Consider the following 20,020-nt stretch of genomic DNA (forward strand, 5'->3'; position numbering starts at 1 on the left):
TAGTGGTCTGTCTTGATAATAAAAAAAAAAAAGAGCCCATGACAGCCATTGAGTCTGGGTGTTTGTGATTCTGTACAGGAACAAACTGAGATCCCATAACTGGTAGATTTAAAACTGGCAACAATTTTCATAAAGGGGAATTTTATAATTTCCAGATTATAAAGACGCATTCTGCAGAGGTGGACGCCCTGCTGGTTCTACAACTGTGATGAATTAGCAAGCTGAGAAAAGAATTAACCCATCAATAAAATGACAAACTTGCTACATTTCAAAGCATCTGGTAAGATCTCATAGAATTTCTTGACTGTTACATGTTTGGTCAAAAAGAAAGAAAGAAGTGGGGTGAATCCATGCTCACCTTGTAATATTTCACTGGATGTCTCAGAAGAGCTGATGAAGATAGTGAGCAGTGGGTAAGGTAAGATGTTATATACTTGGGTGGTACGGCCCCTGTTCTAGGACTGGATCTTATTTAATGTCCTTACAGATGTCTATAAAAAGTTGTCTTTTTCTTGTCTGCTTATAGTTTGCAGTTGTCTAAATTTAATAAAAAAAAACATTTTTTTTTCTGTGTGCTCAGCTAAACACATCCTAAAATAGCCCAAGTTTAAGTACTCTGTGAAAAGCAACCTCCCTTTAACTAGTCTTATACTGCAAATCTAAAAGTTGTGGCATTTAGAATCTTTAAGTGAATCCTCAAAGTCTGTGTTGTTGCATCTTACTTTTTTCTTTTCTATGTCTACTTCTATGTGATTTTTGAATGTTTCAAATAATACAGATTAAATAGAAAAAAATCTAGCCAACTAAGACTTGTCTGGGGGGAAAAATAAGTTAGGTTCAAAATGATGGCAAGCTTGTTTGTTCATTTTTAAGATGAATTTACTTGTTCCAATTCAATCTTTATGTCTGTTCTGCCACAGACGTGCTGTCTAGCAATGTAAGCTGTTCATGTTTAAAAACAGAATTCACCTTTAAATGTGCTTTGACTAAAAAAAAAATGCCTGGTGAGGTCATTTGCAGAGCAAGAGTTAATGCATCATGCAAACAGCTAAATAAAGGTTACAATCTGAGTGGAATTATTCAGAGCTCAGGAAGAAATCTGGCATTTGCAGTCTGTCACTGGCTTAGAGAAGTCTGGCTCTCTCAGTGTCACTGCCACCCAGAGACATCCTGCTCTCTGTGTGGCAGCAAGGGAGGGGACTGCAGTGCTGGACCGTCTTCCTGTAAAAACAGCAAAAACAGGAGCAGTGGGTGGACGGAGCACGGAAGTGTCATGTGTGAAGAATGTGTGGAATGAGGGGTGAGTATGAGCATGCCTTTGTCCAGGTTTCAAAGAGCAACTTTATGGGTGTAAATAGCGACTTTATGGGTGTAATTCTTTCTCCTCTGTCTTCTTCTTCAGGATGGCTGAAGAGCTGCTGTCAGGACAGCGTATGATCCCTGGCACCCTGGGGGAGGAGAGCTGCATGGAAGGCTATGAAGAGCCATGTGCCTCTTGAGATCTGCCAGTTAAGTATTGCAGTTGTTGGGCCCTATCTGGTGAGGGCTTCTTGGCCTCCTTTCCCACCAACATCCCTGGGAGCTGAGGGTGTCACTGTTGGGCACTTACGCCCTAAGTGATAGGGGCATAAATGATTTGTGGCACTTACGCACATATGTGATACAGACAGGATGAAAATGCATCACTTCTGAACCCTCAAGCTTTTGTAGATTTGGCAATCTCCACAGAGGTGTTGTGCTAAGATTGTGCTGTACATTTTGTTTCCTCATTTTGTTTCCATAAGCCAAGCACTTGGCTGATAGCACAGGAAACCAACTGCTATGGGCATTCACTTCAATGGGTGAACTTTAAACGAGTCACCAGGGACTGGCTGCTGCTGAGTTCAAAGGGAAAGAGACATCCAAAACCTCTAGTGAAGCCAAGCTATGGTGGGAAATGCCAGATACAAAGAGGAGAAAACTGCAAGGCACAGTAGGGTGAAAGACAGACAGAGTTACGTTTTCCTGTCCCTAGTTGATCAGATTTAGGCGAGGTGGGAATGCAGGTTTTAAAAGAAATAACATAAAATTTTGCTAAGGGAAGTTTGTTGAACATCAGAAAATGTGCTCTGGTGTTGATGTTCTATGAGCTGAGCACAATAATCTGGGAATGGAAACATGCTGAGAAAGTTAATATGGTACTTGACAAAATACTGGAAAATATATTAGAAAGAATAGTTTTGTGCAGGGCAGCAGGTGGAGCAAATGACCCGCTAAGCTTCTCCATTTATTCCGCTTTTTTTTCTTTCCCCATTGATTTCAAAAGTCTCTCGTGTTCAGATAACTGAAAGAGAAGGAGCCACCCCCCACATCCTCAAGTGAGGGAAAGAGAGTTTGTTCATAGCAATGGAAAAAAAAAAGAGAGGAAAAAAAAAGGGAAGGAATAGAAGTCTAAACTTGGGTGTTACTTCCCCCCAGCGCACACGTGAGCATCAGACTCCCAAAAAGAAGACTAGAGTAATATTGCCATCTTCTGGAAGGATAAATATTTGCCATTATTCAGAATACTAAGTCTGATATATTTTTGAAAGCATAGCACAATTCTGATAAATTTGTTTTCTAAACCTGAATTCTTATCCATATAAATCTAAATCCAGTCTCTTTTCATCAATATATATGCCACGATCTTAGCTTTAGAAAGTGACATAGCATCCTGGATTTTAACGAGACATTCATCATACTTAAAATTAAGAACATGTTAACATTAGGGACTATCAGTAGTGAGATTAATTTTATGTATTTTTGAGCTTGAAAACCAGTTTTTGTTTTGTTTTGAGCATTTAGAAGCCAAACTGAGCATTTAGAAGCCAAACTTAAGGTGTCCAGTTGCAGAGAGAATGAACAATGAAAAAATATTACCACTCCCTTTTTAAACAGCATCAGCTGTTACTATACCTCCTTCAGTAAATTAAGTACATCTGTGTTGAACAGAGCCTTCCTATTAATCAAAAAACCTGCAGACAGCCTATGAAGCATGAAAACATTCAGCATTACTTTCAGTTGGCCCATCTTAGAGATGATTATCTATATTAGAGGAGCTTATGCAGTGGCTAGGATTAAAATAACCACACAGCTCCCAGCTGTACTGCTGAGGGCAGGGAGGGTCAGGAGCCTGTGACAGCACTGCCCATGTGCAGGCTCCTGAACCTCTTGGCTCTCTCTGCTGCCTGTGCCATACAGGGGCTGCCCCGGGCTGTGCTGCACCCAGAGCTATTTGTACACCTGCCTCTGGTGCTAGATGCAGGGGATGAGAGTAGCTGGACCGCTGGTTTCCTCCATCCCATCAGAGCCGTGGGGCACCTCCTGCCTTGCTCCCTTCCTGCAGTGGTAGGAACCTCACCCCAGCACTGAGCAAAGCTGTGGGGCCCTGTGGGCATGGTGCGGCGTGCACCTTTGGGATGCTCCTCTCCCTTGCACTTTGATTCGGTGTGAAGCAGCTCCATGTCCTCTAGCGACTGCTCTTTCTCATGAGAGGTGATGCCATTCTTACTTGCTGTTCTGATGCCAAACAAGCTGTCGCAAAGCCCTCAAGTATTGTAGGACCTTTACACTTTTAGGATAAGAGCTCAGAGGTGACTTTGAGTGAATGTGAATCTTCTGGTGTCTCTTACTAGCTTCCCAAATTCATCCGATGTGAAGCTTCTGGGAGCTGAGATTCCTGGTAAACTTTATGCCTTGCTAAAAGCTGCCACTATGAGGGACAGCATCCTTTGAGTACTGGGCTTGTTTGACTTGTCACTGTTTCACACACCTCTGTCCCTGTGATGCCACAGTGCCAGTCTGTCACTCAGCACTGGTTCTGCTAATGGGCTTCTTTTTTCATTAAAACTCCAGTGCCCAAGGGAAGGGCTGGACTGACATCTCTTTAGGGTCTGAAACCGCAGTCCTCAGAGCAGATGCGGTTGCATGAACTTTCTTCACCCGATTTCTCCCCTTTCTATGATTGGCAGCTCTGGCCAGGAAGATATCCTAGGGCTGGGGGCTTGTGGTCTTTGTCATCTACTGAGGCTGTGCACAGGGCAAGGGGCTAACTGATGCCAAGCGTGTTGGTAATTTCTGAGCTAAGGTCATGCGTTCCCTGCAGCACCAGTCAGAGAGCTGCAGCTTGTTCCATTCAAGCTCCCAAAGATCCAGTGCACAGAGATGGCTGGGATTTTTTCATGTTTTACTGAAACTTTTTACTCAGTGAATGCAGGTCGCCCTTTTGCATTTAATCCCAGCCCACAGCACCAAGCACTTTCCATATAATCTCCCAGAACAGCTGTGCTGTGATTGCATTGTGGATTATAAAATGACCATTTTCCACAAAACAGCTGCTGGCTGGAGGGATAGCATTTTATAATCATGGGGAGAGGGGTGGGCAAGGGAGGAGGGGAGGAGACGAAAGAGAAAGAGGGTTTGGAGCAGTTTGGTTTCTTGGAAAATTTAGAGGTGAGAAAAACAGAAGACAAAGCGTGAGTTCCATTTCTGTATTACTCCTCCATATTAACAGGACTTCAAGGACTTCCTGGTAAGGTAAATTCAACCCTCTTTCCTTTTGGGGCTATCTAGATACTGTGGTCAGTTATTGTCAGTAAGTGTTTGGCTTTTATGGAATGAAACTTTTCTGAAAGTATTCTCATCAGGAAGTATTCCAGATCTGCTTCTTGTCTCCTACATCCTCGGCATCCTTGATCCAGTTCCTTCTTCTGACTAGTCCTCTCCTCTCCTCTCCTCTCCTCTCCTCTCCTCTCCCCTCCCCTCCCCTCCCCTTATCACTTGTTCTGAAATGATATGGCCTTTGACCTACTAATACAAATCAAATGGAGAGAATATTTTTCCCACTATTGAAGATTTAAATTAGAAGATTTTTTTTGGGTGTGTGTCAATATTATGAGTGGAAAGATTATTTTCAGTGAAAGTATGAGCAAACTGAAACCTGGTGACAGAAAATATAATCAAGAATTGATGAAAAACTGAAACTGTGCAATGAAGGCTTCTATTTTCAGATGAAAAATCATGTTTCTGAGGCAATTTTATCTATAATTTCCTTTTAAGTCATAAGCCAAATTTTCTGCTGAACAACCTTTCTGAAATGAATTTACCACCAACCTTAGCCAGAAAGCTTCATATAATAGTGCGTTCCTGGCAAATATCCACTCTATGAAAGTTGATTGTACCCAGCATGCCTTCAGATCATGGAAGTCATTTGTTATTGTATCACTGAGACAGTACCATCTCCAGGGTGCAGCATCTCCGTTGCTGAAAGAAAGAAATGCTGTGAAGAAGAGACAAAAGAAGCTAGAGCATAAGACAATGTAGGAGTTTCTCAGGAGCTGGGTATTTTCTTGCGTTTGATGAGAATGTTCTGGATTAGGCACTGTTTTTTCATTGCGATGAGATGCTAATCGAGTCCTGTCTTCCAAGCAGAGTTTCAGCACCATCTTTATTGACCACATTTCTGAGCTTGCTGATTAGAACAAATGCTTCTAACTGCACTGCTTTTGGCTGTATCCTGTAAGACTGTCACAAACAATGCAATCATTTATTTATCATTTATTTATAGTGGTGTCCACAGTGTGCTGGGCCTTTCTCACACATTCAATGTTGGGTGAGTCAACAGAAGTTATGTGAAGAGGCCCAGCAGCAGGCAATGTCTGTACAAACTGAATCTATTCATGGCCAAATAGATTTTAAGAGTCATAAATAGGAAAGGGTGGGAGTAGCTGGATGAAGTTGTGCCAAACATAGGGAGTGCCATGTGGGAAGAGGTATGCGTTGATTACATGAAAGTTGATGTGTGGGTAGATGACATCTAATCAATCCATGGCGTGATAAGATGGGGTTCTCAGAAGTCAGTGCAGGGTTTTGCAGGAACCTTAAAATCTTAAGCTTCTCTCTGAGTGAGAAAGACCAAAGGACCCTGGTATACAACCTGCTTTCAGAATTCCTTATTTTGATGAGATGAAACTGGGAAGAGTGTTTGTGACAACATTCACTCTTAAAAAAAACAACTTTTCGCACTTGGTATGAAAGCAGAGACACTGTCATCCACCAACCCTACCAAATTTCTGATGTGCAGAGCAGTGCTTGCTTCAGGTGGGAGGTGCTGCTCTGTGGCTTGAACTCAAGCTGCTGGGTGTGAATACCTGGGTGTCTCTCTTGGGCAGGTCAGTTTTGAAGTGTGACCTTCCCTGGGATCTGGGAACATTTCCCTGCCTTTCCCTACTATGAAATCAATATCCTACCTGCCTCCCTAGGTACAGTATGAACGGTGCTGGAAGAAGTGTTTTGGGACACTTGGCAACAAGAATTCTCACTTAGTTGGACAAAGCATTCATCATGCCCCATCTAATGGAAACACACGACATTCTGGGGAAGCTGGTTAACAGCTTTTCCTTACCCTCTCCGAGATGGAGTGAACATGATCACCCCTTGCACGTTGATTGTGCTCACACACACTGGTGCACTCAGCCATAGTAGATCCACTGGGTCACCCAATCTTCCCCAGTACACATATTCGGTGTATTTTGAAATGGTTGAAACTGAACTATTGCTCTGTCGCCCTGGCTTTTAGGAAATCGTCCTTCCTTGCTGGGTGAGATGTTGGGACATCGTGGGGAGGGCAGAGTGCCTCTCCTACACGTATCCCCACCCCACACGTACCCCCTGGGAAGAGCTAGAGTTCGTAACACTAGGTGGGACAAATGGCTGGCGTGACAGTCCCTCCGTTTGTGTGTTGCAGATGGAGCTGCTGAAGGTGTTGCCATGGCGCCGTGCTTTCCTGGCAGTCATCCTGAACCTGCTGGCTCTCAGCCTCTCCACCACCGCCTTGCTCAGCAGCTACTGGTGCACTGGGACCCAGAAAGTGCCCAAGCCTTTGTGTGGGAAGAGTAAAGCCACCAAGTGCATTGGTGTCCCCATGCCACCCGATGCAGGTGCTAGCAATGCTTCATCCCAGGATGTGGTGCACTACAGCTGGGAGACTGGGGATGACCGCTTTGCCTTCAGATACTTCCACACGGGGATGTGGCTTTCCTGTGAAGAGAGCATGGAAGGGCCAGGTAGTGTCTTGCCCAGCCAGACACAGCTTCTTCCCTTGATTTTATTCCACAGGAGTTTGGAAATGAAAGGCAGAGGCTGACAATGCTTGGGAGAAAAGCCATCTTCATTTTCCTAGATGGCACCAGCCCTGCGCACCGTCATTGTATTTCTGTCCTTCGTTGAGACGTTTACAGGGGGTGGCAAGGGACAATTCCTGTCTCTGGTGTGCCCTTCCGTCTGGAATACGGGATGCGAAGTGAAAGTGGTGGCAGTGGCTTTGTGGTGGCACCGTTCATCCTGATGTGAACTGGAGTGGGCCTCCTTTCCCTTTCCCCAGAGCTCCATTCCTACACAAAGCTCAGTTCATGCTCTAAAGGGCTCATTTGTGCACATCTCCTGGGAAATTCAAGCACGGTGATTTTATTCAGTGTTGTCAGTATGTAGTTGACAACTGTGAGGACTGCAGTTGTTGGCATTCTCCTTAAATCACCAAACTGAGGAGTTACATGAATTGAACAGGGACTGGGCTTTTCTTAAACAAATGCAAAACAATAAAGAGAAAAGGAAGTATTACGTTATAGATGCAGAGAAAACCTTGAGGATCTGACCATAGAGGAACCAAAATTAGGATGCAAATTGACCTGAGGATTAGAGCTGCAGTATTGTCATTTTTAATAATTTTTGTGATATTGTGATACATTTGACTTGTGATTTTTGACCATTTGTGGCTGTCACAGTAGGCCCTGGAGTGCCAGGGGCTGGTCATGCAGCCTGTCCTAGACCCCTTGGTGTCTCCGTTCACCCTTGATTTGCTTCTGCCGAGCCCTGCTGAAGTCCTTCTGCAGGAATCAGTGCCGCACCAGTACAGGTGGATACTCTGCAGTGCATAGATGCTGTTTACAGCCTGGTTCACACATCAGGGATCAGAACTGACCCAGAAGGTGGCCAACAGAGAGATTTGTAACTAAAGATGCAATGATGAAAGTTTCTTTCATCAAGCCCATTCCCCTGAGCCTACTGCCCTCCCTTCAGTTCTCCCCAAACATAAGCATCTCATCTTCTTTTAACTGACCAACCATTCTAGTATAGCATTTCTTGCTTTCTTATCTGTTGCTGTCAGAGTTTGAAAATTACATAAGTAAATAGGGATGAATAAAAGCAGGCAGAAGAGGGACAGGAGCAGGAAAGTGCTTGAAACTCTCATGTCCTAGTGAGGCGATCGCTTCGTTATGAGCATTTCCAGATATGCTGTGGAAGGAGGTGTGTTTATTTGGGACTGGTTTGGGCTGGAGTGTGTTTCCATGGTGCTTATGGAAATGGGACTACATCATTTGACAGCTTTCTCTGAAAGAATTGTCTGGCCACCAGGCAGTCCTGGAATAACCCCAATGCCTAAAGGAATGCTGAGAGCAGGTTACATCTGGATTGCAGCAGAGCATGAGGTAGAATGCAAAGCCAGCCTTGGTCCCCAGCTTCCTCTGAATTGACTACAAGCCACCCACTGTTGTGGGTCTTGGAAGCAAGTGCGGAGACAACAACAACAACTAAAAAAGGGGCTATGATCAGCAAAAGGAGTTTGAGTTGAGCTGGAGAAAGGATTTCATTATTCAGGCTAATCTCAGGATCAGCTTTAGATGAGCCATTACTGAATAACCTCATTAAAGTTCTAGGTGAAGTAGCAAACAGCAAGTTAATGAAGACTGCAGATGGCACTAAACTGGGTAGCATCCTGAGAGCCATGGATGATAGAAGTAATATAGGGGATTGGGAGAGATTAGAATTGGGGATAGAAATCAAGAAAATGAGATTCTTACAAAAAAAACCCTGCAGGCTGGTATTTCTGGGAGAAAATACCATGCCATGTAGAGGACAGAACCCTCAAATGCAATATAGAGTAGTGCTAAGAAAGACTTACAGATAATAATGGTGGACCCTCAGCTGAGATAACAGTTTGCATCTGGCCACTATAAAAAGCCAAAGCAAACACAAGCACCATTTGTCTAAATAGCATTCCTAAAATGTGAGGACAGAAGACTTGACTTCTGTGTGATTCTCTGTCACAGGAGAACTTCACAGGAAAGAGATTTTTTCTTCTTCTTCTTGGGAAATCAGTGTTGTAAATTGCTTTGCTTGAGACTGAGGTGAGTGAGAGTGCATGTACTCAGCAGCAGTGCTGGGTCTGTGGTGTGTTATAAGCTACACCTTAATTGGCCTGAACAACAGTCATCAAAGTCTTGTAGCAATGTGGTGAATATGTAGCAACAGATTTATATATTTACCAGAGGCTTGTACCATTTACAGACTGCTGAAGTTTTTCTAGAACGGCCACCTCCTAGAGAGAGGTGGAGACATTGCCTAAGAGATTGCCTTCTCCTGCCATGCCCCAGTGAAGGTATGGAAAGATGGTCAGAAAGGGAGCAGAAGTGAGAAGATCTGGTGGGTAAGCTCAGATGACTGGAGCTATGCAGTGAAGTGAGAGAGAGGGGGAGAGGTTTTCTTTTGCCTTACCCTACAGTATTTTACAAACTAATACCCTTGTTTTTGTGTTTCAGAGGAGAAATGCCGTAGCTTTATTGAGCTTTCCCCACCAGCAGAGAGAGGTAAGAGCAAATCCCTGTATCGCGCCATAGCTGTCCAGTGCACCATCCCCCTGGGACAAGCGACCTGCAAAACTTCATCTCCGTGAGGACAGCAGGGTGGGTCCCCGAAGTCAGGTGTGAAATCCTGGCCTCATGGATGCTAAAAATCAAAGGATTTCCTCCCAGATGCTTCAAATTATCCTGGGGGAAACTTCAGTATACCTGGATGTATGTGCACACGTGATGGAAACTTCATTTAGGATTCTTAACAAAAGCTTTTCAAGTGGTGTGGGGTTGCTAACTGCTCCCGGAGCTGGAGACTGGAGGCATGTTATTTCAGAGGACATTCACACTTGAGGGGAAAGGCCTGGGGTGCAGGTACCAGTGGTTAAGCTGTGAGAGCAAGGTATCTGAGAGAGCTGGGGTATCGCAACAACCACCAGGGAGACGAGTGCTTTTGGGGAGCTCATCTTCTTTCTCTGCCTTGCTTCCCCTGTTATAAAAACAATGGCAAAGAATGACGACCTGCTTTTGTAAAGCCCTGTGCATTCACAGTCTTGGAATCCAGTGTGAGTGGTGCGCTGTGGAGTCACTGTGCAGATTAACCTGGGTCAGTATCAGCAGAACGGCATGGCAGAATAATGTCTCACACTTATTCTTTTTGGAAACAGCATTTTACAGTAATCAAATGATGATGATGTTACAAGATCATTTTGAAGTCACATAGATCTCCATTTTGTCATAAATGAATGACTTGACTGCAATAAGAATTACTTTTGCATTTAGCACAAGCTGCTCAGTTCACAGGGAGCAGTAATTCATTTTTCTGCTTTCTCACCATCTTGTGGTCCGTTACCTGGCAGGTCTCTGGCTCTAGTGCTTCCAGTGTCTTCCTTATAGCCAGTTTTCCTAAGAGAATAGGTTTATGCAACCAGAGTACATGTCTTTGTAAATCTTTCTGTCTGTCCCCCCTAACACTCCTCCTACTGCTCCTTGCCTAATTTCAACACAAATCTGAAAGAAAGTCCCTGTTCTGTAAGACATTGAGCTCTTCAAAATTAATTGGAAGATCACTTTGAGCGACACTCACAGTGTAACAGCTCCATCACCTGCCTTCACCCCTTCCTGCACACAATAACACTTCAGGATGGCCTGGGCCTGCGGAGCAGCTCCTCTAAGCCGGGAACGCATCCCATCAGTTGCTGTTGAAGAGCTGGGTGACTCTATGGGACTAATGATGTTAAGGAGTCAAGTCAGTACCCCACTAATGAGGGTTTCTTCACATTCGTTTTCCCCAGTGGAATGGCTCCTCTAAGGCCATTAACAGTTGCTAACAGTAGTGCTCACAGTGCTGCTTCATTTGCCTTTTTCAGCGAATCCCATGCTCTTCCAGAGCCCAGCGTTACAGAGAGCCTTTCCTCATTCAGCTCCAAGTCCTGGCACACAGTGAGCCATGCTAAGAACTGTGCTATCACCCATGTCCCACTGATAAACCCAGCACGAACATTACCTGCTCTCCATTTAAGCAGCAGGGTGGGTGATGAATGTTACTGTTCCAGCTGGGTACCCACCCCCAGGAATGCATTTTCAATTTAATTGAGGTTTCAGTGAGAAATACAGGCCTGCTAGGGGCTTTGTGAATTCCAGAGTCCCAGGTCCCAGCTATCACCACGGACATGCAATGCAGTTCTTTTCTTAACCAGTTGAGCTCCAGATTGAAATTAATTTTGTTCCATTGTTGTGATTATAAATCTGCTCTGTATGTCACTGCACTAATGGTTAAGAACCTTTCAACGGCCAGCTGAGATGTTTATGGCCAGCCTATGACTGCTAGGTCTTGTGCTAATACTCAGTGGTATTGCCTCCATCTTTCCTCCCATGGCTTCTTCGTTGCTGTTTGTGAATAATGCTGGCTTATATACAGATAGCTATTTTAGGTCCTCTCATCTTTTGCAGTCAAGCCATCTTCTGTGGCAGATTCTCTGTCCCCTTCAGCATCTTTCAAGCCCTTGCTCACAAGCTGGGGGGATTGCTATTGGGGGCTGGTTGATTTCCTTCTCTCTCTTCTTTCCAACAGACATCCTTTCAGGTTTGGGTTGTGAAGGGGGAGTACTCTCCCTCAAACAAGCCACCTGGCACTGATATGAGGGGTTTCTGATTCCTGGCAGGAATCCTGTGGCTGTCACTGGGGTCAGAGATGCTGTACATCAGCCTGCTGCTCATCAGCTTCATCCTCCTGATGGTGGAAATGCTGCATACCGGCAATCCTGTCTGTGGACTGAAGCTCAATGCCTTTGCTGCTGTCTCCTCAGTGCTGTCAGGTAAGTGTGTTACCCTAAGGCACGGCAGCAAGACAGGCACATGTGGGCAGAAAAAAATCATAAAACACTGAGAGCCTCTCACATTCACTCACCTCAGCTGATGAGAATCAGAGTGAAAAGGGCAGTAAAAAGCATGTGGCTAAAGAGAACATGAGCAGGGAGAAACAGTGATGGGGAACTGCAAGGAGATGACGGTGTAGATGCAACCTTGCAGAGGTGGTGTTCCAGCTTCTGGCCATGCACAGCAGCAGGAGTGCCGCTCTCCCACACAAGGCTGAAGAATGCAGCTCAGGCTCCTGCCATAGCTTCCTTTCTTTCCTGTCTCCTTCTATCAGGTCTCCTTGGGATGGTGGCACACATGATGTACACTCAAGTCTTCCAAGCCACGGTTAATCTGGGACCAGAAGACTGGAGACCACACTCATGGGACTACGGCTGGGCTTTCTAGTATGTGAGCTCTAAAACCATCTTCACTTGGTCTTTAGCCATACCATACCTTGCCCAAACCCTCTTCCTCTTCTAGACTGTTTGTGCTTCCAAAGACAGGTGTACCATAGTTCTCACACTGCTAAATCTCCTGCCTTTGTCTCATCCCCTGCTTTAACAAATAGTTGCTGAGTTACTTTAATGAGTAGCTACCAAGGACTCGTAAAACAATGGAGTCACACCTCAACAATTACCTTCTACCCTGCTGACTAATCAGGCCTGTCCCTGTGCTGGTTTGCCCTGTTTAGTCTCAGCTCTTCCCTATGTATAGAGGCCACAGTCACACCTGTGATGTTGCTCTCAAACACGCCCTGCTTTTCTGCAGTTTAAATAAAATTGCACGTTGGTTTGACATCTTCACTGAGCAAGGTCCAAAAGGCCTATTCCTGTAGCACCAAGCCTAAACACATGGTTAAAGATTTGAGCACTATAACCAGGAAGAGCAGATATAAAAAGCCAGTGGCTCAGGATTATTTTCTCTGAAGGCTAAAGAAGCCAGCCACAGCTGGTATACCATAATTGACTTGAAAAACAGTTGGATGAGGCCTGCAATGTCCGTGGAAGGTACTGATTCAGTTTGCAATGCTGTACTGATGATGGCCACGTTGATTTTTAAGATGTAAATGCTCCATTGTCACATGCCAGCTGTGGACATCAAATGTCAGCATGGCCATCTGATCATGCTCAGGTACATATGCCTTGTGTCCAGGAAGACACTGAGCAGCCCTGCTTTACAGAGCTTGCTTCCAAGCTGTGCTGCCCTGCTCTGACCAGTTGTAGCCTTTCCTGTTGCCCTTTTTATTTTCCCCATAACCCTTCCTCCCGGTGACAAGGATGACCAGTATTTAAACCACGACTCTAAGGAGAAGGATTGGTGGTGGGATAGCACTGAAGCACTGTAATGTTATAAGCCTGACACCTCTGGTCTTTCTCATTCAGCAGCTAGATCATTTGCCCAGCAGCTTCTGCCTGGCAAATCGGGGTGCATCACGGTGCATGCAGTTCAGTTCATGGCATGTGTTATTCTTCTTTCTCTCTCTCCTGTAGCATGGCCTGGGCCTCCTTTACCTGCTGCATGGCCTCTGCTGTCACCACTCTCAACACCTACACCAAGACAGTGCTGGAGTTCAAACGGAACCACACCAAGGGCTACGAAGCAAGCTTCAAGGATCAGCCTCAGCACCAGCAGTACTTCATACAACACCAAATAAGCAGCTACTACGAGCCCCGAGACAAGCCCCTCCATTCGGTGTCTGAGGGAGTTGACTTCTACTCTGAGCTGCAGCAGAAAGTGCTACAGCGAGAACCAGAGCTGGAGCTGGATGAGGTCTTGGGGCAGACGATCGGGGAAGATCGCTGTTAAGGATCAGTGCACTGGGGCAGAGCAGTGGGGCTTGGGAGGCAAAGAGCTCTGAACCAAACACTAACAACACTGTTAGCAAGTTCTTGGGGAGCTCTTCCTCTAATGTTCAGGGAGCGAGAAGCCAAGGTGGGCACTTGGACAGGGCAACAGCAGTGCCAACAGGAGCAGCGTGGGTCCTCTCTGACCACAGCTTGAAGGGTGTCCTCAGCTGGGAAGGATGAAAATGGGGGTACATGTTGTCTGTGCCAGCTGTACCCAAGCATTGTCCGACAGAATTGAGGCAGGTGTCCTAATCCCGACAGTACTGCACTACAGAATAGATACATTCAGTGCAATCCAGCTGGCAAATTGTAGTGGTGGGCCTCTTTGGGTGGTGTCGCATTGCCATTCCAGCAACCCACCTTGGTTCAGTGCTAAGGAGTTGGGCATGGGTGCCCATACTGATTTGCTGCAGTCCTCTCTGAACACTCTATTTATTCTTCATTTCCAGGCCCAGTCACCTCTCCCCATCCCCAGGTTACAAGTGCTGCTGAAGAATGGGGGGTTGCTTTCAAACACCTCTCTCTTTCTCTTTCCTATCTGTAACAACTCCCATATACTCCCCCTCCTCGTTTTGCCCCCTCCAGCTCCCATTCTGAGATACTTTCCTGTCTGTCTCTTTCTATTGTGCTTCCCCACAACCTTTAAGACTCTTGTCTGGACTTTTTCCTTTTTCACTTGTTTCTTTACACCAGGCCCCTTTTCCCCTACTGTAAAAATAATACCAACAGGCTCCATATCAAGCAAACACGTAATCCCTCAAAAGTGAAATGGTGGTTCACATGACACACTGATGCTGTACACAGTATTTATTTGCTCCACTGCAGTTCACTGTTCAAATACATTTTCCCAACAATATACAGACAGACTCTTTATTCACAGTGGGGACGTGTGTGTGCGGGTGGGGTGAATTCACATTATGGAGGAGCTAGTGTCACTGCACTCAAATATCAGTTCTCTCAGGAAGAACCTCAGGAGAATAACTACAGGTAACAGATGCCTCACCTTTCCCAGCAAGGTGGTGGCTAGACAGGAGGGAAGGTGCACTCCTGTTTAATCTTCTTATGTTACTGATCCTCACGCTTTTAGTCCCTATTATGCATCTGTATTAACTAACTGAATATTATAAATACTAACCTCTGTCTGGAGGAAAACGCCAGGCCTAGAGCTGTTGCTACAGTTGTGCTAATATATACAAAGCTATTTACACAAAAATACCATTAAACATATATAAACTGTTCTCAGGGTCCGACATTAGGAGAGAAGGGCCCAAGGACCAGCCCTGGGGTTTGCAGCTAATCCTGAAGAGCTATCCTGGAAGCTTTGCACAGAGATGCAGCGAGGGAGAAGAGAGGGTGACATCACAAGAAGAGGTGTCAAGAGCACAGGAGAGTAAACCCATGGTAGCTGTGCCCATGTGGAGGCAGGATCAAAGTCCTGCCATCATCGCACCACTCAGAGGAAAGTGTGGGGAGGCAGGAATGGTTACATGCCAGCAGGAGGACAGAAGAGCCATTTGCAGTTCTCACCTCAGGCTGGCTCTGCCTAATGTCAAAGGTCAGGCCTAGAAAGGCATATTTGGGAAACAGGCAACATGCTGTTGTCCCGCATTGTTGGGAGCTACTGGGGCACCAAAGTGGCCAATTTATATATGGTCATTTCTGTTGCAGGAAGCTTCATGTAGATGCTCTGCAACTACAACGCAGGAGACTGATGGAACACTCACAGGCACAGTTCAAAGCACTAAATGTACAGAGAGCAAACGTGCCCTGGGGACAGTCTGCTCCTGGAACTGCACACAGAGCTGGGCTGGCAGGAGAACGGTCAAGCTGAGCCCAGAATAGGGGTCAAGTGCACAAAAAAGCTTTCCATCTCTGCTTCTCTGTCTGAGCCTCTAAAACCTGAAGCAGTGGTGTGAGAATCAGCTTCTCTGCAACTGGATCTATTGTGATCTTTACAGTACTAGCAGGGATCTGCTGAGAGTCTATCCCAAAAGGGCTGCAATGCTTTTCAAGGGGGGACTCAGCCCACTGGACTGCAGTATGACATTACAGTGACACTTCAGGTTCATAAAAAGCTTAAGGATGGATGAACAGGAGGTAGAAATGACATATGAACCTTTTGCTTCTACGTCACCCACATGAACTTGTTTTGAACTTGGGACTCGGAAAAGAAATACACAAGTGCAAAGGCTGGGAAATGCTATTGCAGCCATCTTTCTCTAGATCAGATAATTCAGCAAAAGAGCTAGTTTGTTTGCGAGGTTGGCAACAGAATGGAGAAGAGGACTGAGAGCACAGGAAAGGCTGTAGACAAGACTTGCCCTGCAGGAGCCAGACGGAGGCTTCTTTCTAAAAATATAAACATTAAAATAGATGCGTCCTTTACCCACACCACTTGCCTTGAGTCATCATAGCCCACCTTAGGCCTAGAGCTTGTTTGTCTGCCTGGGAATACTGTTTGGACATAAAAAGGAGTGTCCCAAATCTGTTCATAAATTAAACATACAAAAAATATACATGTATTGTATAAATTGATACATACACATATATATAACTGGAAAACAACAGTTTTCCATATATATATATAACCTAGTTGTATATATATGTATGTATATAAGCTCTAAATTCACATTTCCATGTTACCTGGAAGGAAGCATGCAAGAACAGCATATGGAAGGGGAGACGCTGAACAAGGTTCCTCTGGTACAGGACAGGTTTGCCTGGGACAAACCTGCCTCCAGCAGCATTCCCCAGAGAGCTGAAGAAAGGCGAAGTGCTTTTAGCCCCCATTCCCTCTACACAGCATCTTTTCCTGAAGATCCACAGAGCAGCTTCCTCTATTCCCCATGCAGGCCATAGGTCCAGCCAAAATCTGAGGAACCACTACGCTAGAGCTGGAAAAGGAAAGGGAAACAAAAACAAAGCCAAAATCCATTATCATCCAGTCTGGTAGAGAGAACTGGTAATTCATGGGACAGCAACTGAACCTGGGCACCACTAAAGAGAGGACCGATGTTTGCCCATGTCAAAACAAGGGATCTCTGTTCTATTTCTCCATTCCCTCTGTGAGTCCCTCAGTCCCTTACAATTACCATCCCTGGTTCTTTTTAAGATCCCTCTCCTTGTCCAACTGTCAAAAGTACAGCTTGGCCTCATACTCTGGCCAGCTTATGCCCAAAGGGGCAGGTGGTCATCTTGCAGTCAATTTGCACCCCGCCCCATAAAGAGCACCTAAATGTGTCTGTACAAAAGAGATCAGACGTCCTCAACAACCTGGATTCCATCAGAGATTCGTGCACAATCTCACCTTGTGAGGAAAGTCAACAAATTTTAGCCGGGCAAGAAATCGCCTCACTTCTCCACGGCTGATTTTGGGAGTGGTGGAATCCTTTAGCCACACCATTCGACCTTGAGTCATCATGGCCCACTTCAGGCCCAGCTTGCTGACTGAGAGAAATCCTGGCTGTTTTTCAGAGGTTGCAGTTGTTGTCACAGTGATGTGAAATGCATCCTTCTGGAGATCATTAATTCCAACTGGCCCATCAGAAAAGGGAGAGAAAATATCGGCAAGGAGTAAAATTATGCTTCTCCCAAAAGAAATCTTCCTCTTTACTCAGACAAAACATCCACTGGACTGAGAGTATATTCTGATTTTCCAATTGCATGGGCATGTGTTCATTAGGGCAAACAATTTTAAGTTAAAAAATTTATATGGGAATAAACTGAAATGGAGATCAGAAATGGAAGTTTTTGGTTCCAGGTGCTGGTTTTGAGTTTGACATATGGGATGTACATATTTAATTAATGTAGTTCACTTGAATAGAGCATCCCTTCCCAGTCCTATTAGCAGATATTGTTACCTATACAGAATGGGAAATTGGTAAAGCATGGGCAAGTCAGTTCACTCCAGCCACCACAGAACGATCTGTACAGATCTCAGAAATCCCAGTTTCTAATAAGCCCCTCTAAAATGATTTCTATTTATTTTTGACCAAGCTGTGTTTTTTGATATAACTGTGGTTAAACATACTGCTATGTAGCATCTTCTTCCTGCTTCCTGGTCAACTGGACTCAGTCCTACATGAACTGTTTTTTTATCCCACATCCTGCCATGCCCAACAAGTTGGCTGTTGATTGAGCTATTTTAGAAAAGCAAGGAAATCCAACAGGGACTGCATGATCTTGCATAGACATTAAATCTAGATCCACTGTTCCCTAAAATTTATATATTAAATATTTTGGATTCTCACTTTCAAAAAGAAAGTGGAAACAGCAACACAGCTGCTATTCCAGAGAGCAGGAGAAGACAGCCAACAAAGGCAGAAGTGTATCTGAGGTAACAAAGAAGTTCCATAGTGATTCTTCATGCACTGCCTTAAATAATAAACAGCTCCATGGAAAGCAAGGGAACTTCTCTGGTACAAAACATACATGAAATCAAACTCTGACTTTCCCATGTTTAAACGTGTAAATGAAACTTGGTGGGTCTTTTATTTGCAAAGTGGAGGTTGTACAGAGCCTTCCTTCAGGAGGAACAGCAAACTGATTTCCCATTGCTAGCTTATGTGTGGTGGATCACAGATGCTACATTTACTATAGGCAAAACGATACCACATTGTTTCTCACAGCTACCTCTCCCTTCCTCTTATTTCTTTTAGCATATGCAGTCTCTCCTCCATTTGTACTCACTTGCTGAAGCAATGACTTTGTCTGTTACATTGGTGAGGTCCAAAAGGACTGTAGGAAAAACAGGATGGAGGAGATAAAGATGGTGCAGCCCTGGGCGTTCAGATCTGGGACCAGGTTGCTGTTGGAATGAAATGGACAGAAATGTTACAGATGGCTATCAAAAAGAAATCTAGTGTTACCAAAGAAATAAAGAAGTTTTCTGACACTGCACTAACTTCATTTGGTTCAGAGAATCAAAAAATTAATGGTTTTGCAGAGCTGAAAGCCTGGAAAGTTTTCTTTCTGAAACAGAACTTGCTCCCCCAGACTATGTTTGGTAAAGTTGAGATTTGGCTCTGTGAAAGCCATCCTGATGGACCAAGCTACAGTCTGAGAGTTGGGGTTTCCATGCTGAGTTGTGTGCCTGCATGCTGAGAAGAAGCTCTCAGGGGCAGGGAACAAATCTGCAGTAAGAAAATCCCAAGGTTGCAGAAAAAAGGTGAAATTTACATAGAAAATTTTCGTTTTGAGAAAATGAGCTTTAAGTCAATGAAACTTTTTGGTGTATAATTTGGCTTATAACACATATAAGCTCCTGTGTGCAGGCTCAGAGAGGTCTGACTGTCAAAACAAGAGGAAAAGATGTCCCTAGCAGTCTCATATAGCAGGTTTAAAGTCAAATTACATTAGGAATAAAAGCCAGAAATTGCATGTGCCTCACAGACAAGCCTCAAAGTGAAGAAAGAATGGCTGCTCACCAGGCTTTGTAACACAGGCTGTGCTTCATCAGCCCAGAAGAGAAAAACAGATTTCTTGTCCAAAGTCATGACTGATAGTGCATCAAGTTGCTGCTTCTGCCATGGGAGTTCCTGGTTCCAAACAGGGATGCCAGATTTGCCATCTATCACCACCACCTCAAGACAGGGAAAGAGATATAGCATCAGTGGGTGCTCAGATGTTGTCACAGAGGGAGCCTCCTTCCACTGGCACGGCCTGTGCTGTGCACTCTCATGACTGTGGCCACGCAATGACCAGTGTCAGCCACAGATATGGGAACAGCTAGGAGCGGGTAATGACTGCCCTTTTCAACCCAGCCTCCCTCACTATGTTGCTACTGCCCTCTTTGCCTCCTCTTGTTTTACCTTTTTGTTCCCATCTCCAGTCAGTGCTTGCAGCATGAAGTCCAGAGTTTGATCAGCACTGAAGTAACCCGGCACAGGCTGGCTGTAAATTTGGACAAAGAAACACTCAGCCCTATGTCAGAAAAGCAGGAATTGCTTTCATAGTCCATTCTGCCTCTTACAGAGGCAGGATTTGCAATACTAAGTAAAATCTTTCATCCACTGAGAACTGTTCTTACAGGCAGGAATCATTTGTTGGTGGATCAGAAAAGTGAAAAATGATCAAGCAGCCCATTGTGCTTGTTAGCCATTCTTCAGAGTTGTCTGTGTGTGGGGCAACCCTTGCAGGGCTGTCTATGACCCAAGACTCTATGACCCT

At 44.9% G+C, this 20,020-nt stretch overlaps 2 protein-coding genes across 11 annotated transcripts in view; one reads left to right on the forward strand and one right to left on the reverse strand.

Moving 5' to 3' along the window:
- On the forward strand, positions 1-14,706 carry GSG1 (germ cell associated 1). 9 transcript variants are annotated; one of them, XM_040555278.1, is made up of 8 exons: positions 1-280; positions 1,189-1,300; positions 1,403-1,539; positions 6,764-7,082; positions 9,615-9,662; positions 11,810-11,962; positions 12,298-12,409; positions 13,496-14,706. In XM_040555278.1, the coding sequence occupies exons 3-8, from the start codon at positions 1,477-1,479 to the stop codon at positions 13,809-13,811; spliced, it is 1,011 nt and encodes a 336-aa protein (XP_040411212.1). In that variant the 5' UTR covers positions 1-280; positions 1,189-1,300; positions 1,403-1,476; the 3' UTR covers positions 13,812-14,706. The 9 variants fall into 9 exon arrangements, with proteins under 9 accessions (XP_040411212.1, XP_040411200.1, XP_040411241.1 ...); XM_040555284.1 differs by lacking the exon at positions 1-280 and adding an exon at positions 324-418; XM_040555266.1 differs by lacking the exon at positions 1,189-1,300.
- FAM234B (family with sequence similarity 234 member B) overlaps positions 14,645-20,020 on the reverse strand; it is a 21,661-nt gene continuing 16,285 nt past the window's right edge. For both annotated transcript variants that reach the window (XM_040555254.1, XM_040555244.1), the window contains 5 exons: positions 19,663-19,744; positions 19,279-19,434; positions 18,542-18,659; positions 17,160-17,386; positions 14,645-16,746 (listed from right to left, as the gene is read on the reverse strand). In XM_040555254.1, the coding sequence (XP_040411188.1) occupies positions 16,741-16,746; positions 17,160-17,386; positions 18,542-18,659; positions 19,279-19,434; positions 19,663-19,744 (589 nt within the window). In that variant the 3' untranslated portion in view covers positions 14,645-16,740. The remainder of the gene's footprint in view (positions 16,747-17,159; positions 17,387-18,541; positions 18,660-19,278; positions 19,435-19,662; positions 19,745-20,020) is intronic.

The sequence above is a fragment of the Cygnus olor genome, chromosome 1 (genome assembly GCF_009769625.2).
Source record: "Cygnus olor isolate bCygOlo1 chromosome 1, bCygOlo1.pri.v2, whole genome shotgun sequence".
Classification (NCBI taxonomy): Eukaryota; Metazoa; Chordata; class Aves; order Anseriformes; family Anatidae; genus Cygnus; species Cygnus olor.

What these genes read in the sequence shown, in the direction of transcription:
- GSG1 (XM_040555278.1), top strand. Translation starts at nt 1,477, where the DNA reads ATGAAGAGCCATGTGCCTCTTGAGATCTGCCAGTTAAGTATTGCAGTT. An exon ending in AGAGAGCATGGAAGGGCCAG is followed by an intron (nt 7,083 to 9,614) that starts GTAGTGTCTTGC and finishes TTTGTGTTTCAG; the next exon opens with AGGAGAAATGCCGTAGCTTT. An exon ending in TGTCTCCTCAGTGCTGTCAG is followed by an intron (nt 11,963 to 12,297) that starts GTAAGTGTGTTA and finishes TCCTTCTATCAG; the next exon opens with GTCTCCTTGGGATGGTGGCA.